At 45.9% G+C, this 27,994-nt stretch overlaps 2 protein-coding genes across 3 annotated transcripts in view; one reads left to right on the plus strand and one right to left on the minus strand.

Annotated features, from left to right (window-relative positions):
* Positions 1-2,323: 2,323 nt before the first annotated feature.
* The window catches only part of LOC125368437 (sulfotransferase 2A1-like), a 108,558-nt gene continuing 82,887 nt past the window's right edge, over positions 2,324-27,994 (minus strand). Inside the window, exons 4-5 of the mRNA XM_048369407.1 lie at positions 4,282-4,459; positions 2,324-2,779 (exon numbers count right to left, since the gene is read on the minus strand). Coding sequence (XP_048225364.1) covers positions 2,667-2,779; positions 4,282-4,459 — 291 coding nt within the window. The 3' untranslated portion in view covers positions 2,324-2,666. The remainder of the gene's footprint in view (positions 2,780-4,281; positions 4,460-27,994) is intronic.
* Positions 10,938-26,549, plus strand: LOC125368428 (sulfotransferase 2A1-like). Of its 2 annotated transcripts, XM_048369387.1 has the most exons (6): positions 10,938-11,111; positions 20,480-20,691; positions 22,408-22,534; positions 24,475-24,569; positions 25,023-25,200; positions 26,283-26,500. In XM_048369387.1, exons 1-6 carry the CDS (start codon positions 10,961-10,963, stop codon positions 26,393-26,395), a joined length of 876 nt encoding a protein of 291 aa, XP_048225344.1. In that variant the 5' UTR covers positions 10,938-10,960; the 3' UTR covers positions 26,396-26,500. The 2 variants fall into 2 exon arrangements, with proteins under 2 accessions (XP_048225344.1, XP_048225345.1); XM_048369388.1 differs by lacking the exon at positions 25,023-25,200 and having other exon boundaries at positions 26,283-26,549.

Here is a 27,994-nt window from a genome sequence, read left to right on the forward strand (position 1 = left end):
CAGGGTTATGGCTGATTCCAGCATTTTCTCAACATGAGTTAATCTATCTATAGTAGGTTCATTGCATAATTTCTCCTCAGAGTCTGAGCCATCTGAGTCTTCCTTAATATCTAGCCCAGTGGGTTCAGATCTTACTAATTTTCTCAGCTCTTCCCGGGCAGCTGCATAAGCTCCAGGGGCTGGGTGATGTTCATCAGGCCCCTGTTCAGTTTCTCTGATTGACTGATCAAATCTAACCCGTTCATGTCTAGGATCCAAACAATCTCGGACCAGATTCCAGAGAATAAAGGCATCCACTGGGGTTTTCTCAGGGCCATTTGCATCATAATACTCCTGAATCTTTTTTCCTATTTTCTGCCAAGTTTCTAAGTTAATGGTTCCTTCCTCTGGGAATCAGGGGCACGCTTCCTCAACAAAATGAAAGAAACGTTCTAACTGACTTTGCCATTTTTCACTCCCTGGGTATGTAGCATGCCTTTGAGGGCCTGCATGTAGAGCGTGTGGCTATTACCTTGTCCCATAATTTCTTACTCCCGACAATACTCTCTCTCTCCCGCTCTCCTTCCCAAGTGATCGGACGTTCTTACCTGAGCGGGGGTCCTGTGCCATTGTTCCAGGAGTTCAGGTTCCTGTTCTGGGCTCCACACCTGCCGAGCAAGTCGGCAGTGATCGGGAATCCTGACTGAGGGTGGCGAGGATTAAGGAAAAGGAAAAATAAGGCAAGAGAAAAAAGACAAGAGACAAAGATGGGGTATGGGAGGTCTGCAGCCGTAAGGTTGAAACTCAAGCCTGCAGCCATGTTTATTCTTAACTTCCAGCTTATATGTAGTTTGAAAACCAGGAAACAGCATAGGCTTAAAATTCCAGAACACAAAAAGGCTTGGAGTTAGCAATACCAGACAATACCTAAGACAGGATGAGGTTGGTTAACATAAGTATGGACTCCAGAGCAATATCTGATGGTAGCTAAGACAGGATGAGGTTGGTTAACATAAGAATGAACTCATGGCAGACATAGTAAAGCATTTCTGATTTTCCATTAAGCCATGTCCTTGCACGTCCTTGAAAACACAGCCAGAGGTTAGGAAGAATTTAGCTGCTAGCTCGGCTCCCAACAGTAATGGGAAAACATGGTGGCAATTATTAAAATCAAGTTGGTACTAGGTCAGCCTGACTGCAAAATTCTGCTTCTGTAAACGGCTTGCTTAACCCATTTGTGACTTGCTCTACCACATGCATTATCCCCCTGCATCAGTGCTACTTGACCACCTGTTGTCAATTCCTGATATTGAGGACAGTTCCCATTATCAAAGCCAAATACATAACTGAGAGGGTAGATAGCCAATAGAAATAGGACAAGACTTTCTTGCTTAATGCCATCCAGTCAAGTATCTGGGAAGTTGGAAATACCCTGCCCCTGTTGTAATCAAAATAAAAACCCTGCCTATCTGAGGATCAGGGCTCTCAATCCAGATCTGCTTGGTCGGTGACGGTTGAGAGTCCAGGCTCGAGCTTGCAATAAAGACTCTAGTGCCTTTGCATCAGAATCAGCTCCTTGGTGGTCTTTGGGGACTGGAAAACTAGGCATAACAGGGGGAAGTGAATAATTGAAGCAGTGGAGGTAAGTGGACATAGATGGAGTTTACTATGCAACTTGTGTGTGGAGATGAGAGGGAATGATGGAGAGAGCTAGGGGAGGCATGATATGGTATAGCAATGTAGTCATAACCTGAATCATGTCATTGAAAATCCTCTGTACAGGATGTCTCTAATGAGAATAAAGTTAATAATGCCCTGAATGGAGAAGGGTTAATGCCCACCCTGATGATTGAACTGAAGATGCAAGAGGAAAATTTAGATCTCCAAATTTGAGTGATGGATTTGTGCTATGATTCCCTCTGGCAGACAGTACAATCACTTCTATTGGATGGTGGCACAAGTCTTCGTCTCCTCAGACACAGAGATAAGTCTGGACTTTGTCCCATGGGAAGAGCTCTGCAGGAAGTCCTGCCATCTTCTCCTGGAAGGTTTTCTTGAAGGCTTGGGTCTCAGCTGAGCCAATTATGAACTTGTGATGAGGTCCAATTAGCATTGAGCACTTCGAGCCCTATTACCCAGCACTGCTGCCTGGATCACTGTGCACACTCAGGTGCCTGGCACAGTGTGCCGCATGGGGTCGCCAGAGGGTGCAGAAAGGGCAAGGCTGGGATGGATTTGGGGGGAGCTGAGGACCTACTCAGAGGGAAAAACAGATTCTCAGAGACCTGGATATGTGTGTGTTAAACTCAGGATCTGGGCACTGTGTCTGAATTTTTTAGCTCAATGCTACTGCTGTACCACTTAGCCCTGCCCAGAGCTTTTTTGCTGATTCATTGGAGATAACAGTCTCAAATACTTTCCTGACTGGTTGGCTTCTAGTCTGGATCCTCATTTCTCAACCTCATAAGTAGCTTGAATAAAAGGCGTGACTCATCGGTGCCTGGCTTTGTAAGATTTGTTAATACCTGGGATGTTAGAAATGGAAAAATGGTGCCATAGTGATTTTTATCAGACAAGGTATCAAATGCACATGAAAATTCTAACCACCAGAATCAATGAAAGACCTATGCCCTGACCCCAAGGGGTTACAAATCTTCATCTCCACAGATACAGGGATAAGTGTGGACTTAGTCCCATGGGAGGAGCTTTGCAGGAAGTCCCGCCATCTTCTCCTGGAATGTTTTCTGAAAGGCTTCTGCCTTGGCTATGGTGAAGTGGTTCTTCCAGTCCCCTGTGATGCCTGGAGGCCGTGGAGAAACAGAGATCAGAGGAGGCCCAGAGCACAAAGGGCCCAGCCCACTGACTCCTTGCCATACAACTGTGATGGAGACTGGAGCTCAGAGGGATGAACTGCCAAGAAGTGTGTGTGTGTGTGTGTGTTTGTGTGTGTGTGCATGAGTCCATGTGTGTGTACATATGTGAGTGTGTAAGGGTGTGTGCCTATGTCTGTGTGCACATGTGTACAGCTTAGTGTGTGTGCACATGTATCTCTGTACCCCTTAAGTTTGTGTGTGTGTGCAGATCGGTGTGCCAGTATTGGGTGTGGGTGCTATCTTTGAGTTTTTCTCCCCAAGGCTGGTGCTTTGACATGCATGTCCCAGCTTTACTTCTGTTTTTTTGTTGATGAATTGCAGATAAGAATCTCACAGTTTTCCTGCCTGTAGGACTTTGAACCATGATCCTCAGATCTCATAGCTGGGATTTCAGGCCTGAGCCATCAGCACCAGGCCAGGCAAGAATTTTACCACAATATCAGTGAGTTTCAATAATGGATTTGGTGTTGTCCTAAAAACCCTGAGGAAAATGATTTTGTAGAAAGCATCAAACAAGACAGAAACTAGGACTCTGGGATCAGGGAGCCGTAGTTGCCTTAGAAATAGCAATGAAGAAACAGGAAAATAGAAAAAATGCAAATGAAACATAAAAAGCAAAACCATTGGGCCATGATGAAGACATCAAACCTTTGAAACACAGGCCTAGCAGAATGACTAGATTTCTGTGCAGTCCCCAAACCTTCAATTTCATAAAAGAATAACAGGAAATGTCTGGTTACTTTAATAATTTGATGATAATTTTCTGCCTAGGACTCCAAAGCCTCAGCCAAGAAGAAATAGAACAAATGAACAAATATGACTGCATAAAATTAAAAAGTTTCTGCTCCCCAACACAAAAGCAACAAGAAAACAACAAAGCCAGTTTTCAGAATGGGAGAAACTCCTCTTCAGGAGAGGCGGGGCAATTGTTCAGAATGTGCAAAGAGCTTAGAGCTGTACAGGCAAAGAACAAATCATTCAATGATTAGATTGCAACGGGAGCAAAACATCATTTTGAGATGAAGAAATAAAAATGCCAACTAAATCCATAAAGTCTGCCAGGCACAAGTGGCTCACACTTGTCACCCTAGCTACTCAAAAGGCTGAGATTGGAGGATACAGATTTGAAGCCAGCTCTGGGCAGAAAAGTCCAAGAGACTCTGATCTCTAATGGACCAACAAAAAGCTCGAAGTGGAGTTGTGGCCCAAGTGGTTGACCATCAGCCTTCAGCAAAAATTAAAAAAAAAAAAAAAAAAAAGCCCAGGGACACCACCCAAACCCTGAGTTCTAGCCCCAGGACTAATATACAAATTAAAACAACAACAACAACAACAAAAAACAATTATAAAGCTATATCCATGAAGCAAGGGTCTGTCAAGAATTCCTTCCTGGTCTCTGACAGATCTTTAAACCACAGCGATTCCACACCTCTCCTGGTCAATAAGACGCCAGCAGGAATGGAATCCTCCCCCAGCAGGCTGTAATTGGACATCGTGTTTTCCTTCATGGCCTGGAAGGAGATGTTCTCCAGGACCAAGTCCAGGTCTTCAGGCTCCAGCTTCTTCCCGAGGAACTGGCAGATCTTCTCCACAGTGCTCCCTGTGTCCTGCAAGAAGGAAAAGCAGTAGAAGGAGAACACAGAGTGGCTCTCAGAAGGAGGGAGTGTTGGAGGCAGCACAAGAAGGGACAGGCAGCCAAGAGCAATGACAGACTCGTGTGACAGAGACTGAGCTGGGTGCAGGGAGGGAGAAAGGGATGGAGGGGGAAAGGAACAAGGACCAGAGGATTTAGTCCAAGCACTGAATACCTGGATGTCATTTTATGGTTACTTCTGAGGATTATAGCTCTTCTAGGACTTCAGCAATGCTGGGCATTGTATGTGAGATAAATCACACATGACTTCTTTTAGGATATTTTTGTTGTTGTTGTTGTTTTTGTTTTGTAAGGTCAGGCTGGCCTCATGTGCTTCACATGGGTCTTTTTTGTCTGCCTTTTCAACATCGAGCGATATTCCATTTTGATCACTTAACCTGGTTTGGATTGTGCAGCCGTTTCTCTGTGAATATTTGGGTTTCATCCTCTGGGCTGGTGTTCTACCACATTAGCCACAGGTCTTCAATAATGAGCTACTATATGATCCCCACAAGGAGAGCAGGAGAGAGTCGGGCCACAGGCCTGGGACGTCCAGGACCAGCCAGGTAGAACACGGGACGTGGTGCTGTGGCTGTGGTTGTAGAGCATGAGCAGATTCGAGTGACAGAGGCTGAGTTGGGTGCAGGGAGGGAGAAAGGGATGGAGGAGGAAAGGAAAGAGGACCGGAAGGATTTAATCCCACAGATGAGCACATGGATTTCATTTTATGGGTAGTGGAACCATAACCAGAGCACAGAGCCTGGAGGATTACCAGACCTAGAGAAAGGCATTTGGACAATTCTCAAGTGAGAATTTGACAATTATCAAGAAGAAGATCAATACACCAGGTACTGAAGTGTCCTACCATTCATTTCTGGACGACACAGATTTCTTTCTTTGTGTGATTTTCTGTATGTATGTGTGTGAAGGTGTGTGTAAGTAGTGTGGATGAACTCAGGATCTGGGTGCTGTCCCTGGGCCTTTGCGCTCAAGACTGGAGGTAAGGAGAAAAAAAAAATTAAGTCAATGCCATCTTCCCCCTAAGCATGGTTTTCATCTCTCCTCAGCCAAGTTCTAAACGACGGTTCCAATATTGAAAAAACAACATTCTGCTCGATGCCTAAATGCCATGTTTGTGTGTGTATGCCAGTCCTGGGGCATTTAGTCACAGCCTGGCTGCCAGCCCTGAGTTTTCTTGCTCAAAGATAGCACTTTCTCACTTGATCCAGAGCCGCACTTCTGTTGTGGTATTTGTTCATTGGAGAATCTCAGACTTTCCTACCCAGACTGCCTCTAAATGATGATGCTTAGACCTCAGCCTCCTGAGTAACTAGGATGAAAGGTGTGTGAGACACTGCCCGGCCTATTTGTAAGTCCTGGTTGACCCTATAAGGTAGTTTTTGAAGACTCTGGCACCCAGTTCATCTGTGAGGGCTCAGATCTTGGGTCTGAGGACTCTTAACTGATGGATAAAAACCTCAGGGCCACGGTGAACTTCTGTAGGCAAATGCTGCTGGGCCTGATCTCCAGGACTATACTACTGGGATTCAGGATTAAAAAGTATTGATTGAGCCTGGCAACATGGCTCACGCCACCATACCTACTCAGGAGGCTGAGATCTGAGGATTGTGGTTCAAAGCCAGCCTGAGCAAACTGAGGAAAGCTCTGTGAGACACTTATCTCCAATTAATCACCAAAAAGCTAGAAGCAGGGTTTGGCTCAAGTAGTAGAGCTCCAGCCATGAGCATTAAAGCTCAGGGACATTGCCGATGACCTGAATTCAAGCCTTAGAACCTGCACACACACAAAAAAGCAAATATTGATTGAACAGTTATCAATCACTGAGCACAGACCTTGGCCTTGGAAGTGAAGAAAGACTTGGGGAAGAGTTGGATGGGCAGGTGGGAGGAGAGCAGGCGGGGGTCCTCCTTCATGTTTCTTATTATTTCGGGTCCATGTTCAGTCTCGATCCACGGGGATCTTTCCCAGATGGGCACAGAGCGGATCCACTCCGGATCCCCCTTGCTGAGAATGAGACACAGAATCCCAATCATCCAGTTGGTGCCTGGAGACAGAAGGAAAAGTGAAGGTCACTCATTTCTATCTGAATTGTGTAGAAAGGCATGACAGTAAAATCTACATAACACAAATGTTGTCTAGCATACAATCTTTGTTCATGCAAGCTCAGTATTTCTGACTCTGTGTAAATCTGTGTGTGTGTGTGTGTTTGTGTGTGTGTGTGTGTGTGTGTGATTCCTAGGGCTTCAAATCCAGGCCTGGGAGCTGTCCCTGAGAGTTTCTGATCAAGACTGATGCTCTACCACTTGAGCTATGGTACCACTTCCTGCTTTTGATTGTTGACTGGAGATGAGACTCACAGACTTTTCTGCCCAGGCTGGTTTTGAATCTCAGTACTCAGATCTCATCCTCCTGAGTAGCTAGGAGGACAAGCATGAGCCACCAGGGCCCATCCCACAAAAATATTTTAATCTTATAACCATGGACTGTCCACAGGTGTGTAGTGCCCCCTCTCCTGTCCAGGCCACCGCAGTTCTCTTATCTCTTCTAGGACTGTCGCGGCTGTCGGCTTTGTACGTGGTGCAAATCCCAACACCATTTGTCTGTTCAGGACATTCTGTGCCCCGGCCCACGGGGTTTTGTCAACTGGAGCCCGAGGGGGAACTGACCTGAATGAGAGACAAACCTGACACAAGGAGGGAGACCAAGACAGGGTTCTGATCAAGGTCCCAAATTTTATTTTCTCAGGGCAGCTTATATAGTAGTCAGCAGAGGGTAACTCACGTAGACAGGGTCATTAGGTTCCTAGGTTACAGAACCGTGGGATGCTCTTTCTCAGCATAGCGACTGGGTGAAGTTCATAAGTTTGTTAATTAAAGCTAGACAAGGTATTAGGCTTAACAGGAAAGGTTGTAAAAGCATCAAACATTCTTATCAGTTAAGTCTTATAGTGTCTTATTGTTAGAGCATGACAACTGGTGCCAGGTTTCCTTATCAGTTAAGTTTTATCGTTTCTTTAAGTTACATCCTGACAGCTATTTTGGTTCTCGGCATCTCCTCCCTTTTTATTATAATTAAAAAGCCAATTATTACTTTGGTGGGGGTGGAAGGCCCAGAACATAGCCAGCTCTTCAGAAGACAGTTGTTGTACAGTTATGTCGGGAATGGGGGGGAGAGGATTTTAAATGGATCCAACCTCTATGCAGATGGGTATGCTTCCACGAGCCCTAACGGCAATTGTTTATAGCCCTTGCCGGCAGATACCGCTAGGTTCTACCCTCCCATAGATGCCCATGGCATATGTGTCTAGCCGGTCCGGGTTCCGGCCGCCTTGGAGGCACAAGGCTCTCTGTCCTGGCCAAACAGGTAGCAGGACACAGTGACCGCACCGCTGTTGTCCTGTCTTTGGATGGCCAAATCCAGCCTATGATAGTGAATTTGAAGGGGTTTAGATGCAAGGGAGTCAATTTGCTGTTTTACAAAGCTCATAATTCTATTAAAAATACAGGGGCCAATGGCCACAACAAATAAAATTCCAAACAGAGGGCCTAGTGAAAAGATAGGAAAGGAGTCCGTTCAGTCCGGTCCACAATGGGCTGTCAAATAGTTCTTGCCTCCGTTTGATCAGGTCCTCCTGGAGCCTTTTGACCTTGTCTCTAATGATCCCAGATTTGTTGGCATAGAAGCAGCAGCGTTCCTGTAAAGCTAAGCAAATCCCTCCCTGTTCTGCAGTAAGTAAATCCAGTCCCCTCCTATTTTGTAGGACTACTTTAGCCAGGGAGTCAATTTGATCTTGAAGATCATTTATGGTGCTGGATAGTGCCTGAACATCCTCTATTAGTTGATTAGACAGTTTTGCATAAGAATGGACAGCTACTCCTAGGCCTGCAGTTCCCGAGCCCAGGGCAGCAGTTACGCCTAGTCCTGCCCAAAGGGGTCTAAGTTGAACTGCTCTTTTCTTTCTTCCTCCTATCATATAAAAACTACGAATGGGTAACAGTTCACTACCTGGAACAAGGTCTGGAAGTAACAAAGCAACCACACACAATCCGGTCCAGTTAGCAGGAAGCATGGAAAAAGCCAAGTTTCCTCCGCATACAAAGATCCTTCCTTTTGGGGGTCAAAGGGGGCTTGTAGGAGAGGAATAATTAGTTACTTGTAAGCATTTGCCAAATGAGATCAAGCCCACATCTATACCTATTTCTATTGGCTATCTACCCTTTAAGTTATGTATTTGGCTTTGATGATGGGAACTGTCCTCGATATCAGGAATTGACATCAGGTGGTCAAGTAGCACTGATGCAGGGGGATAATGCATGTGGTAGAGCAAGTCACAAATGGGTTAAGCAAGCTGTTTACAGAAGCAGAATTTTGCAGTCAGGCTGACCTAGTACCAACTTGATTTTAATAATTGCCACCATGTTTTCCCATTACTGTTGGGAGCCGAGCTAGCAGCTAAATTCTTCCTGACCTCTGGCTGTGTTTTCAAGGACGTGCAAGGACATGGCTTAATGGAAAATCGGAAATGCTTAACTCTGTCTGCCATGAGTCCATTCTTATGTTAACCAACCTCATCCTGTCTTAGGTATCATCGGGTATTGGTAACTCCAAGCCTTTTTGTGTTCTGGAATTTTAAGCCTATGCTGTTTCCTGGTTTTCAAACTGCATATAAGTTGGAAGTTAAGAATAAACATGGCTGAAGTCTTGAGTTTCAACCTTACGGCTGCAGACCTCCCGTACCCCATCTTTATCTCTTGTCTTTTTTCTCTTGCCTCATTTTTCCTTTTCCTTAATGCTCGCCACCCTCAGTCAGGTTTCCCATTCACTGCCGGCTGGCTCGGCAGGCATTACCACTAAACAAGCCTGAGCAGGCTAAAATAATCCAGTACACAAAAATAAGTAAACAAGCCAAATAGTGACCATCGCATTTTTACTACTATTATGTTCATTTCTATAGCCTATGACCATGATCATGTTTCTTTTTTACTGTTCATTATCATGGTTGCTACCTAGGGACAGAGGGGAACAAGGGATTTCTACATTTTAATATGTCAAACTACAAGAAACTAGTTTCATGGGTGGGGGTACAGCCCTCTTGCATGGAGTCATCACCATGGCTTAGAAGCTGTTATAATTTTAACAATAAACTTATATTTAGTTACTCCAGTTTTCAGGTCAGCCCTAACACTTCCTCCAGACCTGTGTCCCTGGGACCAAGTCTAGATGTATCCCTGTGTCTATAGCGACAAAGACTTGTGCCCTGGAGGTCAGCATATAAACCTGTCACTTCAGTCCCATGGGTCAAATTTTCATGATTCTCATTTGATCACTTTCCTGATACAAATCACCACGGAGGAAATTTTCCAACTGCACCATCCAGCTATTAACAATTCTTAAAGCCAGGAGCCAGTGGCTCATGCATGTCATCCTAGCTATTCAGAAGTCTGAGATCTGAGGGTCAAGGTTTGAAGCTAACCCAGGGAAAAAAGTCCAGAACACTTAGGAACAATTCACCACCACCAGCAAACCAGAAGTAGTATTGTGGCCCAAAGTGGTAGAGTCCTCACCTTCAGCAAAATAGTTCAGAGACAGCAGACAGGGCCTGAGTTCAAGCCCCAGGACTGGCACACACACACACACACACACACACACACACACACACACACAATCCCACTGATGTTAGAGTAGTATTTGTTCTTTCTCAAATCTGCAAGAAACTCTCCTTGCTCCCAGGATGCTGAGGAGACTTGCAGATCCATGACACAGAGGATCATGGCCCAGATCCTGCAGTGAAGACAGACCCTGGGGCAAACAGGAAGTCAGAAGAAAAATGCATTGAGGACAAGCGTCAATGATTTTTCGGTGCTACTAGTGGTTGGAACTTAGTCCTTTGCCCCAGAAGTCCAGCCCGCGCTTAAATTAAGTATTTTGTGAATTTCAAATAAAAATCAATCCTACTCTCAAGTCTCCTCCCTTGTATTTCCTCTTGTAATTCTTTTTTTTTTTTTTTTGCCAGTCCTGGGGCTTGGATTCAGGGCCTAAGCACTGTCCCTGGCTTCTTTTTGCTCAAGGCTAGCACTCTGCCACTTGAGCCACAGCACCCCTTCTGGCCATTTTCTGTATATGTGGTGCTGGGGAATTGAACCCAGGGCCTCATGTATACGAGGCAAGCACTCTTGCCACTAGGCCATATCCCCAGCCCATCTTGTAATTCTTAATTGCTGTCATGAACTGAAAACCAGATGAGCAGAGAACACCTTAGAATGTTTTCACAGTTGCCCAATTCCCAAGGACCATCACATTAGGTTTTGGGGGGAGGAAGGGTTTAGTCAAGCAATTTGTTTTACACTGAAATGTAGAAAGTTAATGATTGCCTTCACCGCCCACAATGAAAAACTCAGTCTCTGCCCACACCTTCCCCATGACAATGACAGTGATCTGGGACCAAGAGGCAGACATGCAGGGCTCTGAGATGGCAGAGGGATATATGTGGTATGCGGGCATTCCTTTCCCTGCCCAGCTTTACAAACCTGAAGACATTAGAGCAGCCCATGAGCAGTTTGTGGTGAAGGATGAGGACATCATCATGGTGACCTACCCCAAGTCAGGTCAGCAGACAGGGGCACGGCTGTGGCGGAAAGGCCAGGCCTGTGGCCCCACTCCCTCCAGCCTCCCCCATAGAGATTGTTCCTTTCTTTCCCTTCAGAGAAGAGAATCTCTCCTACTCTCTCTCTCTCTCTCTCTCTCTCTCTCTCTCTCTCTCTGTGTGTGTCAGTACTGCATGTTTGTGATTGCCTAAGGGGCATGGGATGAGTGACAGATGGTGAATGCTAAGTAGCTCATAGAAGAATCACATCCAGATTCATTGTTTTGTAATTTGATGCTTTACAGATGATATATATCAGGGTTTCATTTACATACCATAGGTAATAAGTACATTTTCTTTCTTGTTGTATCTTATGTTCCCTGATCCCTTCCCCTTCCCTCCATCTCATGTCCACTCACAAGTTGCCTACTCCCTTTAATCAATGCCCACTGCCCTCCACTGCTGCACATTTCCATCCTCTTTCCTCTGATTCTGGGCCCTTCCCACCCTACATCTCATGTGCAAATGAATATACCTTATATAAAGAAAAGAAGACAGTCATCAGAAAAAAAAAACCAAATCAAGAAAAACGTACTTTGTTTACATATCAGCATATGCATTATTTTACATAAATATGAAGAGGTGCTTGGGTATTGCATCTTTGTGATTCTCTCCTGAGGCTATGCTCTTTTGGTCTCACTGATTGTGAGTATCTAGAATCCTATGTAATTTGTCATATCCTAGTGCCTTTTAGATCTATCCTCCACATGTCATAAGAACATCTGTTTTTTCTCTCTACTCATGGCTTGCCTGTCTTCACATGATTTGTCCTAGTTCTATCCACTTCCCTGTGAATGGTATATTGGTGAGCTTCAAATGATTCTATATTTTACCATCACCTTTTTCACATAATTCAAATAAAATGAGTGACCTTCTCCTTTCCTTCTGTCTCCAGGAACCAACTGGATGATTGAGATTCTGAGTCTCATTCTCAGCAAGGGGGATCCAGAGAGGATCCGCTCTGTGCCCATCTGGGAAAGATCCCCATGGATTGAGACTGAACTGAGATTCACGAAAATAAGTGACATGAAGGAGGACCCCCGCCTGCTCTCTTCCCACCTCCCCATCCAACTCTTCCCCAAGTCTTTCTTCACTTCCAAGGCCAAAGTAAGTGAAATCTTGTGGTTGTAGTTCAAAACCAGCCCAAGCATTAAAGGCCTTGAGATTCTTGTCCCCTCGCAACCACCAAAGGCTGGAAGTGGAGTGTGGCTCAAAGTGGCAGAGTCCTAGCCTTCAACAAAACAAAATCAGGGACAGTGTCCACACTTGTAGTTCAACACCAATGACTGACAAAAAGAAATTAAAATAAAATAAAAGGTGAAAAAATAATCCAGGCAACAGTGGCTTATACCTGTCACCCTAGTTAAATAAGAGGGTAAGGTCTAAAGAACATAGTTCAAAGGCAACCTTGGCAGAAAAGTCTGAAAGACTCCACTGAACCAATACCACACTGCAAGTGAAGCTGGGAATCAAGGGGTACCGTACTGATTTGAGTGAAAAAAGCTCATGGATGTTCCCAGGACATGAGTTCAAGTCCTGGGACTGGTATGCACACACACACACACACACACACACACACACACACACACACACACACACACCACAATTAGTCTTCTAAGTTAGACACTGAGCAGATTGTTGATCTTTCCATGTACTTCCCATGGTGTAGGACTTGGCTGAAGAGAGGTCAAGGCCTCACATGTAGGAAAGATGGTAATGATTTTTGTTTTTGCTGCTTTGTCCCTTTAAGGTGATCTATGTCCTCAGAAATCCAAAGGATGCCCTTGTGTCTGGATATTATTTCTATAGTCAATCAAAGATCATGAAGAATGCAGAGTCCCTGCAGCAGTTTTATGAATGGTTCATCCAAGGCAATGGTGAGTGGGTTGTGAAGTGAGGCTCATATAAACATCTTGGGGGAGGGGTGCTAGTCCTGTGGCTTGAACACTGGGTCCAGACACTTTCTCTTTTCTTCCACTCGAGGGTTTGGCTCTACCATATTAGCCATACCACCATTTCCATCCTTTTAGGGAGCTAAGAGTGTCCTGGTACTTTTCTTTCTGAGATGACTTGGAATCATGAACCACATTGCAGCCTTCTGAGTAGCCTTATTCCCTGGAATGAGTCACTTTTTCCATATATATATATATCTTACATGTGTATATGAAATATATGTAACTTACATAATATATCATATATATTATACTACATATATATGCCAAATAGAAATAGTATATATATGCTCTATGTTATGTACTATATAATGTATTTATATGGCTATAATATATAAGTATATACAAACATAAAATTCATACAGAATTTATATAAATATATCATGCATATAATAAGTACTATATAATATAACCTATAGGATATAATTTATAGGATGTATTGTAAATAATTTAGTTTTCATATGTATAATATTTAATACTTATTCATAAGTATATATCCATATATATGAAATAAATTATATATAAACACTAAAAGATATATATATATATAATTCATATATATGTATGTGTGTATGTATATGACCGGTACAGGGGCTTGATCACTGGATGCAGACACTACCTCTGAGCTTTTGTTGCTCAAGGTGAGCCCTCTAACACTTCAGCCACCCAACACTTCTAGCATTTTTTAGTACTTTTTTGGAGATGAGAGTCTCATGGAATTTCCTGCCCCGGCTGGCTTGGAACCAAGATCCTCAGATCTCAGCCTCCTAAGGAGCTAAGATTACAGGCGTGAACCACCAGCACCTGGCCTGTGATACTTTAACCTATGAATATGCACACGATTTTTGTCACATATGCCTGGAGGAAGCTGATGTGGAAAAGGGGATAAGGGTAGAAAATATAGACCCCACTTAGTCATAAAGCAGTGCATTTTTTTTATGCCTATTGTCCCAACTTGCAGTGTCATGTGGATCTTGGTTTGCACACATCCTGGGCTGGATGTCTATGCGAGAGAGGGAGAATGTGCTGGTGCTCAGTTACGAGGCCCTCAAGAAGGTAACCATCCATTTTCCACGTACCCCACTGCACCACTGCCCCCTAACCCTGACTAACATTCATTCTCATAGACCTCACTCCACCTGTCATATTTCACAATCCTAGCCATTCAGGTGGCTGAGATTTGAAGACCCAGGTTCAAAGCCAGCTGGGGCAGGAAAGTCCATAGGACTCCTCTCTCCAACTAACTGCCAAAGTGCCAGGGTGGAACTCAAGTGGAAGAGTGCAAGCCTTGAGCACAAAGGCTCAGGGACAGCACCCTGAGTTCAATCATGTAACTGACACACTCACCCCCTCACAGACATACAGAGACATTAAAGAAATCTGTCTTGTTCAGAAATTAGCTGTGAGTCATCATAGTACCTGTTGTATTGATCTTCTTCTTGATAATTGTCAAATTCTCTCTTGAGAATTGTCCAAATGCCATTCTCTGCTTCTGGTACACCTCCAAGCTCTGTGCTCTGGTTGTGCTGCAACTAATCACAAAATGATATCCAGGTGCTCAGTGCTTGGATTGAATCCTTCTGGTCCTTGGTCTTTCCCCCCTCCATCCCTTCCTACCTCCCTGCACCCAGCTCAGCCTCTGCCACATGAGTGAGTCTGTCATTGCTCTTGGCTGCCTGTCCCTTTTGTGCTGCCTCCACTACTCCCTCCTTCTGAGGGCCGCTGTGTGTTCTCCTTACCCTGCGTTTTCTGCATTTTCTTACAGGACACGAGGAGCACTGTGAAGAGGACCTGCCAGTTCCTGGGGTGTTGGGCTCTGGCTATACCTTTAAGGGGCAGTCCCGAGAGGCTTGCCTCTTCTCCCGCCCTGGGGCTGTGTGGCTGTTAGCCACTTCTACGCCCTTCCAGGTCCAGAACCTGAACAGGTAGCAAACCAGCCCTGCCTTCCGTCTTGGCCATGTGTGTGTCAAAATGGCGTCAGGCCAGGCCCAAGGGTCGGTCCTATGGGAAGTGATGACTGCCCATAGAGGAAGTTCTGTGACATCACTGTGATGGGCAGCTTATCAGCCTGTCGCCAGTATGCAGTTAGTCCCTCCCCTTCCTGCCGCCATTACTGTTATATAAATCCCTCCCCTTAGTAAAACGGGTGGAAGTTCCAGAAGCTCACCCGGAGATGCCTGTGTGAATCCCATGTTGTTCTTTAAGTGTGCGAGGGGCGTCTCGTGACTACACACCACCAAGGTTTGCACATTGGGCCGCACTCCAGCTTTCTGCCTGGCAGGATGGGGCGGGATATTCGCGAGGGTGAAAGGGGTCCCGACACTGGGGAAGAAGTTGGAACCTCAAGAGCTGGACTTGGTCCTGGAGAACAGCTCCTTCCAGGCCATGAAGGAAAACAAGAAGTCTAATTACAGCATGGCAAACAGGAATTACTTCTGTGCTGGCATTGAGATGATAAGGAGAGGTGTATAACTGCTGTGGCCTAAACATCTATTAGAGACCAGGAAGGAAATTCTTGACAGATCCATGCCTCACGAATATGGTTTTATAATTTTTCTTCCTGTCAGTTGTTGAGTTTGAAATCGAGGTCTGGGCACTTGCCCAGAGCTTTTACTCTCAAAGTTAGCACTCCACCACTTGAGCCACAGCCCCACATTGGTTTCTGGTGGATCATTGGTGATAAGAGTCTCATGGACCTTCCTTTCTGGGGTGGCTTTGAATCTCCATCTTCAGATGACAGCAGCTTGAGTAGCTATTACTACAGGTGAGAGGTGTCAGCAGTAGGCGGACATTTTCATGTGTTCTTAGTTCTGGAGCTTGAACATGAGCCTAGACTCTGTTTCTGAGATTTTTATTTTTAAATTTTTACTCATGGCTGGTGCTCTAGCCCTTCCAACACAACTCCTCCTTTGGCTTTTTGTTGCCTCATTATAGATCAGAGTTTCATGAACTTTCCTGCCATGAGGTAACTTCAAACTTTCATCCTCCAACCTCAGCCATTAGAGTAGCCAGGCTCCCTGCTGTGGGCCACCAGCTCCTGGCAGGCTTTATGTATGCATTAGACACTTTGATTTCTTCAACTCAGACTGGCTTTTTCATTCCATTGCCTATCTTGTCATAGAAAGGTTTCTCCTTTGGCTGCACAGCTCTCAGCTCTTTGCACATTCAGAATAATTGCCCTGCATTTCCTGAAGGGCAGGTGAAGATTCTCTCCTGATCCACAATTGTTTTTATTTTGTTGTTGCTTTGGGTTTTAGTTTGGCCTCAAAAGACTTTTTAGGATTTTACAGTTATATTCATCATTTGTTCTAATTTTTTTTTGGCTGAGGCTTAGAGTCCAGGCAGAAAATTATCACCTATGTCTCTATTATCTGCAGATTTCCATGTGGTTCCTGTGTGAATTGAAGGTTTCAGGATTGCATTGAAATCTCATCTTTATGCTAAGCCTATTTTCCCTAGTTTGGGTATCTTCATCATTGTTCAGTCTTTCTTGCTTTTATTTTTTTCTTATTCCACATTAATTATTTCTACTTTCCTGTTTCTTCATTGCCTGTTCTTGTTGGGGTTTTTTCTCTGCCCTGCCTCGGGTGCTTATTTCTTTCTTTCTTTTCACCCTCCGTATCGTCCTCTCCCCTAACCCTCGGCCTGCAGGTAAGTTAGAGTGGGACGTAGGGGTCACTCCGACCTAACGAGCACGCGATCTGCCGTAGTTATGGTCCGCCCCCTTTCCCTGGACGCTGGCGAACATATGCTACGGGGTCAGCTTCTTAGAGTGAACTCACTTTATTGAGAGAAGGACAAGGGGAGATGATTTCAAAGGAAGGGGGTTAGCCAGGATTCCGATAGGCTGAGAGCTGTCCTCCTGACCTCCAAGGGCTACCATCACTCTGAGCGCGCCGAACCAGGGCGGGGCTGGTAGGCGCCAGGCTGGCTACCGGGATGAATTGGGGGCTATTTGCCCAACCGGTTTCTCAGGATTCCAATGCAGAGAGGGTAGAAGGGCCGCATTCCCCAGCTGGGGGAGGTGCATCAAGCCCCTTCCATCAAGGGGGAAGATGGATCCCAACATGTTCTAATGAACCTCCAGAGTCCACCAACCCTGGTATTCTGCCTTCAGTTTGATACTCTCTGTCAATGGATTACCTCAGAGTTTTAAGGCTGAACAACCACCAACTTCATAATTGAATTCACTGAAATTCTGATAAAGATCTTTGCTGGCTTGGCCTTTGTTGTTCCTACCTCAAACCCTGTCACTCAGGAACTTGCCATCTGAAGACCATGTTTCAAAACCAGCCCAGGCAGGAAAAGTCTGTGAGACTCTTATATCTCTACTATTAACCAGTGAAACACCACAAGTGGAGCTGTGACTCAAGTGGCAGAGCACCAGTCCAGGTCAACTTGTTGCACACACACACATATACATACATGCACAAGCACACATGTGCATACACACTGCTAGATCATTCCTCCCTCTGAGCACCAGTGTCCATGGCTTGGCCATTCCAGGGAGAAGCTCCCTGACCCTTCCTGCCCTGGCTGATCTCTCTGTTTATCCATGACCTCCATGCATGGTGGGGGACTGGAAGAACCACCTCACCATAGCCCAGGCTGAAGCCTTCGACAAAATATTCTGGGAGAAGTTGGCAGGATTTCCTCTGGAGCTGCTTCCATGTGACTAAGGTACAGACTTAACCTCTATGTCTGTGGGGACAAAGGCTGGTGCCCCCTGAGGTCAGGGCATATCTGTTACTTGATTCTGCTGGTTAGAATGTTCATGGTGTACATTTGATCCCTTGCCTGATAAGAATCTCTATGGGCCCACTCTTCCATTTATAGCATCCCAGATGTTATCAAATCTTGCAAAGCCAGGAGCCAGTGACTCATGCTTAACATCCTATCAGATCTGATGGTCCATGTTCACAGCCAATAAAGACAGGAGAGTCAGTGAGACTTTTATCTCCAATAATTGGGAAAACAAGTGGAAGTTGACCTGTGGCTCAAGTAGTAGACTGCCAGCTTTTGCTAAATAAGCTAAGTCCAGCACCTATTTCCAGAGATTAAGCTCCAGAACTCTCCCTCTCTGTCACACACACACACACACACACACACACACACACACACACACACACACACACACCATTCTAGTAAATCAGTGATGTCTCAGCCTTTGGTGTTTCTCCACCATGCTCAGGTTAGGGCAAATAAAGGAAGTCTCACAAAGTCTTCCTGCTCCCAGGAACTTGAGGGGACATGGAGATCAATAACATGGAAGATCATAGCTGAGCTCCCTGAGCTGAGAGAAATCATGAATGAAACAGGAAATCAGAAGAAAAATGCATTAAGGGCTCTTGCCAATGATTTTTGGGTGATATGAGTGGATTGAACATAGGGCCTTGACCCAGAAGTCCAACCCCTCTTTCTGGTATTCTTTTTTTTTTTTTTAATTTTTTATTATAAAACTGATGTACAGAGAGGTTACAGTTTCATACATTAGGCATTGGATACATTTCTTGTACTGTTTGTTACCTTGTCCCTCATACCCCCCTCCCCCCTCCCCTTTTCCCCCCCTGAGGTGTTCAGTTCGCTTACACCATACAGTTTTGCAAGTATTGCTTTTGTTGTTGTTTCTCTTAATTTACCCTTTGTCTCTCAATTTTGGTATTCCTTCTCAATTTCCTAATTCTAATACCAGTATACTCGGTTTCCAATATACTCAGATAAGATTACAGAGATAGTGTAGGTACAATCCAAGAAGGTGATACATGAACATCATCAACAGTATAAACTACAGATACACATGGGATGTTGAAAGTATTTACAACTGTGATATAACATTCATTTCCATAAAATGGAGTTGATTTCACTTAGCATCATCTTATGTGATCATAAGGGTATAGCTATTGGGCTCTTGTGATCCTCTGCTGTGGCTTGCCTAATCCTGTGCTAATTATTCCCAATAAGGGAGACCATGGAGTCCATGTTTCTTTGGGTCTGGCTCACTTCACTTAGTATAATTTTTTCCAAGTCCTTCCATTTCCTTACAAATGGGGCATTGTCATTCTTTCTGACAGAGGCATAAAATTCCATTGTGTATATGTACCACATTTTCCTGATCCATTCGTCTATGGAGGGGCATCTGGGTTGGTTCCAGATTCTCGCTATGACAAATTGCGCTGCAATGAACATTGTTGTGCTGGTGGCTTTACTGTGATTTTGTTTGTGGTTTTTTGGATAAATACCCAAAAGTGGGATTGCTGGGTCATAGGGGAGTTCTATATTTAGCCTTCTGAGGAATCTCCATACTGCTTGCCAGAGTGGTTGAACCAGTTTACATTCCCACCAACAATGAAGTCGGGCTCCCTTTTGGCCACATCCCCTCCAACAACTGTTATTGTTAGTTTTCTTGATATATGACATTCTTACTGGGGTGAGATGGAATCTCAATGTTGTTTTGATTTGCATTTCTTTTATGGCCAGTGATGTAGAGCACTTTTTCATATATCTCTTGGCCATTCTTATTTCCTCATCAGAGAAGTCTCTTTGTAGGTCTTTAGCCCACTTGATGAGCGGGCTGTTAGTTCTTTGCGGTTTTGTTTTGGAGGAAGGTAATTTTTTTAGTTCTGCATATATTTTAGATATGAGGCCTTTGTCCGTTGAATGGCCGGTAAAGATCTTCTCCCAGTCTGTGGGATTTCTGTTTTTCTTGCAAGCTATGTCCTTTGCCGTGCAGAAGCTCTGCAGTTTGATGCAGTCCCATTTGTCCAACCTTTCTTTGATTTGTAGCCTTTCAGGGTCTTTGTTCCTCCTGTGCCAAGGAGCCCAAGTGTTTCTCCTACTTCTTCCTTTAGTGTTTTCAGGGTGTCTGTTTTGATTTCAAGGTCTTTAATCCATTTGGAATTGATTTTGGTGCAGGGTGATATATATGGATCTAGTTTTAGTTTGTTGCATGTGTTGAGCCAGTTTTTCCAGCACAATTTGTTAAAGAGGCTATCTTTCTTCCAAACTATTGTTTTAGCCCCTTTATCAAATATTAAATAGGTGTAGTTCTGTGGGTTCATTCCCGGGTCTTCAATTCTTTTTTTTTTTCTTCTTTTTTTAATTTTAAAACTGATGTACAGAGAGGTTACAGTTTCATACATTAGGCATTGGATACATTTCTTGTACTGTTTGTTACCTTGTCCCTCATACTCCCCTCCCCTCTCCCCCTTTCCCCCCTGAGGTGTTCAGTTTGCAGAGTTTCTCTCAGTAAGGCGGAAGGCATGTATATTTAACCATAATGGGGTGTTTGTATGTGTGTGGAGAGATTAGACACATATATAATATTGTATTATATACTCAGATAGAAATCAGTGACCTTTGCTTTTCTCTCTGTCCCCAGGAACCCATTGGTTGATTGAGATTCTCTGTCTGATTCTCACCAAGGGGGATCCCAAGTGGGTGCGATCTGTGAACACATATGATCGCTCCCCGTGGATAGAGACTGAGAGTGGAAACACAACAATAGTGAACAGGAAGGAGGGCCCCCCCCTCATCTCCTCCCACCTCCCTATCCAACTCTTCCCCAAGTCTTTCTTCACCTCCAAGGCCAAGGTCAGTACACAGTGCTCAATAACTATTCCATCAATGCCTTATGAAAATGTATGTAGGCAGGAGAGCTGGCATTCTCCTTCTGTAGTCACGGTGGGGCCTGAGGCTCTCCTTCATGAGGAGAGGGTCCTCAACCAAACCAGTGTCAAGGATGGGGCTCATGGCCACATAATCCCTGACAGATGCACTGGATGCACTAAACCAGGAAGAAAACTGTACTTAGGGCTGGGAATGTGGCCTAGTGGTAGAGTGCTTGCCTAGCATGCATGAAGGCCTGGGTTCCATTCCTCAGGGCCACATATACTGAAAAAGCAAGAAGTGGTGCTGTGGCTCAAGGAGTACAATGTTAGCCTTCAGCTAAAAGAAGCCAAGGACAGCTCAGGACCTGAGCTCAAGCCCCAGGACTCCCCCAAATTCCCGATTGTATCTTAAGGAAATAACCATGGCTCGTGGGTGTCATCCCACTAAATAAGAGACTAAGATCTGAGGATCAAGGCCACCACAGGCTGCAAAGGCCAAAAGACTCTTTTTTTTTTTTTTTTGGCCAGTCCTGGGCCTTGGACTCAGGGCCTGAGCACTGTCCCTGGCTTCTTCCCGCTCAAGGCTAGCACTCTGCCACTTGAGCCACAGCGCCGCTTCTGGCCGTTTTCTGTATATGTGGTGCTGGGGAATCGAACCTAGGGCCTCGTGTATCCGAGGCAGGCACTCTTGCCACTAGGCTATATCCCCAGCCCCCCAAAAGACTCTTAACTCCAATAAACCATGGAAAAAGAACAACCCACAGGTGATCTGTGTCTCCAGTGGTAGAGGAATAGCCTGAGCACAGAAACAGGGGACAGCCTGAGCCCTGAGTTCAAGCTCCCAGACTGGCAAACAAAGAAAATAAAGTGAAAAGAATAAAATGAGATTGCATTGTTTCAGTGTCATGGGACCTGGCACCTGGGGCAGTGATTAAACCCCCAGTTCTCAGGGCAGATCAGCCCTGGGGCCTTTCTCCTCCAGAGAGCCATCCTGGTTCCAGGCCCAACACAGCAGGCCCATGGGAAACCCTTCCCCAGTGCCATCCTACCTAGAGTGCACCTGGACATCACAGAAACGGGGTCGTTTGCTGTGAACTCTGTTGCTGTGTTATTTCATCTCCCACCCTCAGTGGTCTTTTTTTTTTCTTTTCTTGCTTTATTTTTTTTTGCCATTCCTGGGGTTTGAACTAGGGGCCTAGGTGCTGTCCCTGTGCTTCTGTACTCAAAGCTGTCACTCCTGCACTTTGAGCCAGACCTCCACTTCTGCTTTTCAGGTAGTTAATTGGAGATAGGCATTTCATGGTCTATTTTGCCTGGGCTAACTTCAAACTTTGGTCCTCAGATCTCAACCTCCAGAGGAGCTGGGATTACAGGCATGAGCCCCCAACGCCCAGCAGCGTCAGTTAATTTTACACTGAGTCTGTGGCCAGCAAATGCTAACCACCCTCTGTTCTCCTGTGCTCTGTTGATTAATTTCCCAAATGCTTCTAGGCCTTGCAGTGACATTCTGTTGTTTTACTCCTGGCAAAGCGATTTGATCCTAGAAACTCTGAAAAGGATTTGACAAACTAATGCACAACCAAAAGACCCACAGTTACCTTGATGTCTGGGAGAAATTTTCTAGAACTTCTCTGACCACCAGGAATGTGAGCAATTAGGGGAATGATGTTTGTTTAATTCTCTCCTTTCTCTCTTTCAGTTGATCTATGTCATCAGAAATCCTAAGGATGTCCTTATATCTGGTTATTATTTCTGGAGGTCTACAAATCTGGCTAAGAAGCCAGAGTCGCTGGAACAATATTTTGAATGGTTCTTGCGAGGACACGGTGAGTGTGTAGCATCTTTCAGTGCCTTCTGTGACCCCTCACTCCAGGATTTATCTTTAAATCTCACCATCTGTGAGTCCAGTTTTGCTCCCCCTAGAATTCACCTTTGCTATAGGCAACACCACACTTTGCCCATGATGGAAGTTCCCCTGGGGTTTTGAGCCCCTGGAGCTCCATACCTGAGGAAGACCCGGCCCCCTCTGTGGGTTCTCCTCTCAGCTGTTGACTGACAGCTTCTCACGGGCTTCCCACATGACCAGATTCTACCTTTCCTATGTATTTATATTCTTTCCGTTTTCTTGTGCTGTCTGTTTTTCTCACTGGAAGTTGGGATCGCTATGTTTGCAATCAAGCAAAATTTATGGGTCATTCATTGTCCTTGTAATTTTGTCATTTCCCTGTGTTTCTGTTAGGTTTCCATGGCTTGAGTTGTGTATGGAGGATGGGGGCCCACATCTGTGCTTTATTTACCTTATCATCTGGAGGCTCAGGCTCTTAGCTTTAGCTTCACAACCAGCAGAGCTGCTTGACCAACTCTTTCTCCCCAGTCCAATATCTCCTCGTACTCAGGACTATAGCGTGGTGCTGCTGCTCATGGCTGTCAGCTCAGCTACTCAGGAGGCTGACAGCTGAAATCACTGGTAGAAGCCAACTCAGGCAGGAAGGTCCAGGAGACTCTGGTCTCCACGTAATCATCATAATGCAGGAAGTTGAAGGTGTGGCTCAAGTGGGAGAGTGCCTGCCTGGAGAGTAAAAACTCAGGCACAGTGACCAGGTCCTGAGTTTGAGTCCACAAGTAGCGCACCTCAGTTTGACTGTGATCTACAGAGTTGATTGTTCAAAATTAGACATTGTGTAGTATTATTTTTTTCTTTTGGTCAGTTATGGGCCTGAACTCTGGGACTGGTCACTGCCCTAAACCTCTATAGCTCAATCATAGGTCTCTTCTACTTGAGCCACAGCAACACTTACGGTTTTCTGGTGGTTAGTTGGGGATTAGGTCACAGTAACTTTCCTGCCTGGGCTGGCTTTGAACCGCCATCTTCAGATCTCAGCTTCCTGATTAGCTAGAATGACAGATGTGAGCCAGCTGTGCCCATCTTGAACAGTATGTTTGAACAGTAGGTCTGCCAGTGTTTTCATGTAGAAGGAACCACAGCAGAGCCCCTGCAGACTGACTTGCATGGTGTGGTGGGCAAGGATGGGGAGGCGCCTCGTGTGCCAAGTGTGAAAGCTTAGATCTTGCACTTGGACTTCTGCTCAGTTGTGGAAATTATGGACTTGGGCCAACTTCGCATGGAGTGCCCCCAGCGTGAGGTATGTGAAGGCCTGAGGCACTTGCTGCTCAGGGGAGAGGAGTTGCTGCTGCCTTTGGTGACCTGCTTACACGGGTTGCTCCAAAAGAGAAAAGAAAACCAGATTGTTCAGAAAGCCATGTCCTGTACCTCAGTGCCCAGAGAGGGGAGGAGAGAAGGAGGACACAGTGACTCCATGGGGACTGAGCCGGTGTCATGGGGTCACCACCCAGGTCTGATGGCTTTATAGCCCAGGCCCTGGAGGGATTTGAAGTCACTGTCCCCATGATGCCCTGGCAGTTATTCATGTATGTGGAGTTCTGCTCAGTTGTGGAAATTATGGATATGGACCAACTTGGCATGGAGGGCACTCAGCCTGAGTACTCACTGCCCAGGTCAGAGGAGTTGCTGCTCCCTTTGGGTGACCTGCCCCACATGGGGCAAAGCTTGCTCAAGAGGAAAAAATAGAGTTTGGAAAGCCATGTCCTGCCTCCAGAGGGCTCTCCCTTTCAGGCTATAGAGAGACAGGATTCATTACTCAGTTCACCCTGGTGAAGTTAAAAGGGACCAAAGTGATCAGTGCTAAGGACACAGGGCAGATGGGGAAAGCAAAGACTTTATTTGCTGCCCTGGTGTCCCCTGCAGTGCCGTACTGGTCGTGGTTTGATCACGTCCGAGGCTGGCTGTCATGGAGGGAAAAGGAGAATGTGCTGGTGCTCTGTTATGAGGAGATGAGAAAGGTAATGAATGATTTTCCATGCCCCCACCACACCACTGACCCCCTGACCCCTTCCTCCTTCTCCCCTTCTACTCCCTCTCCCCTAGTACACACACACACACACACACACACACACACACACACACACACACACACACACACACTCTGAATGTCCGTCCCACCTTCTTGGTCAAATGTCTCCATCATGTGGTCTGTCTTTCCTTCCTGTATTCTACTCATCCTCTTTTCTTCATTTTTAATCGTTTTTGGAGATGGAATCTTGAACTCAGTTTGTGATGCTTTGCTCTATGGCTGGCGTTCTACCCACTGAGTCACAACTCTAACCCTACACTCCACTCATCCTTTCCCCTGCCATTTCCTCTGCTGTCTTCCCTTCCCCTCCTGCCCCCTCCTCCTGAAACCCACTCCCTGATGTCTCCCTCTCATACCTGAGAACCTGTTTTTGTCCTGTTAGGACCCAAGAAAGTCAGTAGAGAAGATCTGCCGGTTTCTGGGAAAGGCCCTAGAACCGGGAGAGCTCAACTTGGTCCTGGAAAACAGTTCCTTCCAGGCATTGAAGGAGAACAAGATGTCCAATTTTAGTAGTGTGGCCAAGGAGCTTGTTCTCAACGACTTCAAAATCACCAGGAAAGGTATGGATACACCATGTGGAGGTGTCAGAGGCCTGGATAGGGAAGTCTAGTGCTCTCACCGCAGGCTCCAGGCCAAGGATCAGCCAAAGGCAGCATGACTGGTCACTCCCAGCTTGTCAACAAAAGTAGGTTGGCAGTGGAGCTGTGGCTCAAGTGGTATAGAGCCAATTTTCAGCAAAGAAAACTCAAAATCAGAGTCCAGGCCCTGAGTCCAAGGCCCACAACTAACAGACCAGCAGACAAACAAACAAGGAAATGGGTAATGTGATAATAATTAGAGCTGAAAACAAAACAAAATACAAGTTCCAGCTGTATGTTCATGGCTCAGGCCTGTAAACTAGCCACCCAAGAAACTGAGATCTGAGAATCCCCTGTCAAAGCCAGTCCAGACAGGAAAATCCATGAGACTCCTGTTCAGTTAACCACCAAAACAAATAGAAAATGGAGCTATGGCTCAAGGAAGAACACTAGGCTTAAGGAGAAATAACTCCCTGTCTACAATCAGCCCCTGAGTTCAAGATTCCCTATGGACACACACTTGCACACACATGCACGCGTGTTCCCAGAGGCACACACATTTAACTCTTATAGAAGAACTCTACCGGATGCACCTGTACACACACAAACACACACATGTGCACACATGGAAAAACACATTCAAGTTTATTAACTAAAAACTGTATAAAATACACATGGACACAATGTAAATCCACACACTTGTGTACACATGCACATCTAACCCTATTATATAATAACTCTATCACATAAACACTCACCTTTAACCCTGTATTATAAAGAAAGGGTATTGTGTGCTCACAGACATTGAGGGGACCCGGTACTTCTGAGACCCCAGGTCTGAGCTTCCAGTGTCTTGCTCACCTGGGGCAAGAAGTCACCCATGGTGGCAGAGGGCAGAGTTTCCGAGGAGAGCACTGGGCATGGAGCCGGTTGCTGTGGAGTTCATCTCCTGAGGAGATCAGTGGCTTCACTCTCTGGGTGGGCAGAGGGCAGAGGGGACAAAAGGGGTTGGCGCCATCCTGCCCTGGCCCTGTCTGATGTCAGCATTTCTCCACGACCTCCAGGCATTACCGGGGACTGGAAGAACCACTTCACCCCAGCCCAGACCCAAGCCTTTGAGGAAACCTTCCGGGAGAAGATGGCAGGACTTCCTCCAGAGCTGTTTCCATGGGACTAAGTCCAGAATTACCTCTGTGTCTGGGGGGAGGAAGACTTGTGCCCCATCTTGCAGAGGTAACAGGCCTGGGGAGGGGGCTCATAGATGCACCTGTCCCTCAGTTCTGCAGGTCTGGGTTTTTCTGTGGCATCTTTGATCCAATCACCAGGGCGAGTGACCAGGTGCAAGTCAATGAGGATCATGGATGTTCTTGATCAAATAAATGGGGGCAACGGAACTCAGGGATGACAATCTTGCCTTAATGCTTCTCTTTGTGGGGGTGACCCTCGAGGAAGTCCCTGAGGAGGTCCCCCGGGAGGGGACAGAGATGTCCCATGGCAGGAGGCTGCTGAGGGTCTGCTGGATGTTCTCTGGAAGGGTTCTCTTTCCTCCCATTGACTCCTACGGGAAGCACTCTGCTCTTTCCACACCAGACAGCTCCAACCCCTCATTCCAATGAAGGCAAACATCCACCACCTCGGGAATCACCACATGGACCTGGGTGTTTGCACTGATGATCTGTCTCAAAGAAGTACAACACTCCTCCAAAGGGAAGCATGGCCAATGGGATTGGCAAACTGGCAAATTCCTTTGGGTGACCCCTGAGGTCCTGGTGCAGTAAAGACAGGGGAGACTGGGAAGTGTAGATGGCGGTAGGGCCTAGGCCACGCCCCTGTGGCAATTTCCATGAAGTGATGGTGGCCAGGAAGAGTGGCCAGTGACAGTGGGCCTATCTCCTGTGATCTGCAGGAGGACTGTGCTCTGTACAGGGAACCCTTCCTCACCGTTCTTTCTGGTTCAGGGGTGGGAGGAGGTGCACTACAGTGTGAGCTTAGGACTTTGTCCCTGCTATCCAGGTGCTCTACTGCTTGAGCCACACTGCCAGTCCCCCTCATCCTACATTTTCTTTTGTTTAGTTTTGCCCTGGCTGTTTTTGAGGTTGGGGTCTCACTTTTTTCCAGGACTGTCCTGGACCTGGAGCTTCCTATTTATACTTGTCACTTTAGCTGGGATAACATGCATGCACCACCAGCCTGTGTTTGTTGAGATTGGGAGAAGCTCTCTCGATGCTGTTAGCCTAGTCCATCTGGGAACTTGGATTCCTCCTGATCCCAGCCTCCTTATCCTTCAGAGCCGGGAGGGCAGGTGCACACCCCGATCCCAGGTATTGGCTGAGATGTGGTCTCATGAACCTTTTTCCCTGGGCTGGCCTTCAATCCCAGTTCTTCTTATCTCTGCCTCCTGAAAAGCTAGGATTAGACATGTGAGCCACCGGCATCTGGCTTCTTTCTTCTATAAGATTTTGCTCTTCATGCGCTGGGACGGGCTCCAGGGAATAAGTTCAACAGATTTGGGGAGAGAGGGATAGGTTGGGGGCAGAGAAATGACACTGGACTGAAAATGAATACTGCAGATTACACTGTTACCTTAGCTTTAGAAAAGTTAAAGTGCAATTATTTTGTACTGCAAGGGTGCTGACCAGGTCCCCTTGTACACAAGGTAACTGGCTGCAGGTGAGACTGCTGTTGCAGCTGGGAGGGTTTTGTCTTTCCCACGTCTCCTTGCCACAGGTGCTAAATTATCCCAAAAAAAGACTAGGTCTTCCCTGCTTCTGGAAAC

The sequence above is a fragment of the Perognathus longimembris genome, chromosome 20, assembly GCF_023159225.1.
Source record: "Perognathus longimembris pacificus isolate PPM17 chromosome 20, ASM2315922v1, whole genome shotgun sequence".
Lineage (NCBI taxonomy): Eukaryota > Metazoa > Chordata > Mammalia > Rodentia > Heteromyidae > Perognathus > Perognathus longimembris.

Coding starts and splice junctions, on each gene's coding strand:
- LOC125368428 (XM_048369387.1), top strand. CDS start 10,961: ATGCAGGGCTCTGAGATGGCAGAGGGATATATGTGGTATGCGGGCATT. Junction 11,112..20,479: donor GGTGACCTACCCCAAGTCAG/GTCAGCAGACAG, acceptor CTCTGTCCCCAG/GAACCCATTGGTTGATTGAG. Junction 20,692..22,407: donor TCTTCACCTCCAAGGCCAAG/GTCAGTACACAG, acceptor TCTCTCTTTCAG/TTGATCTATGTCATCAGAAA.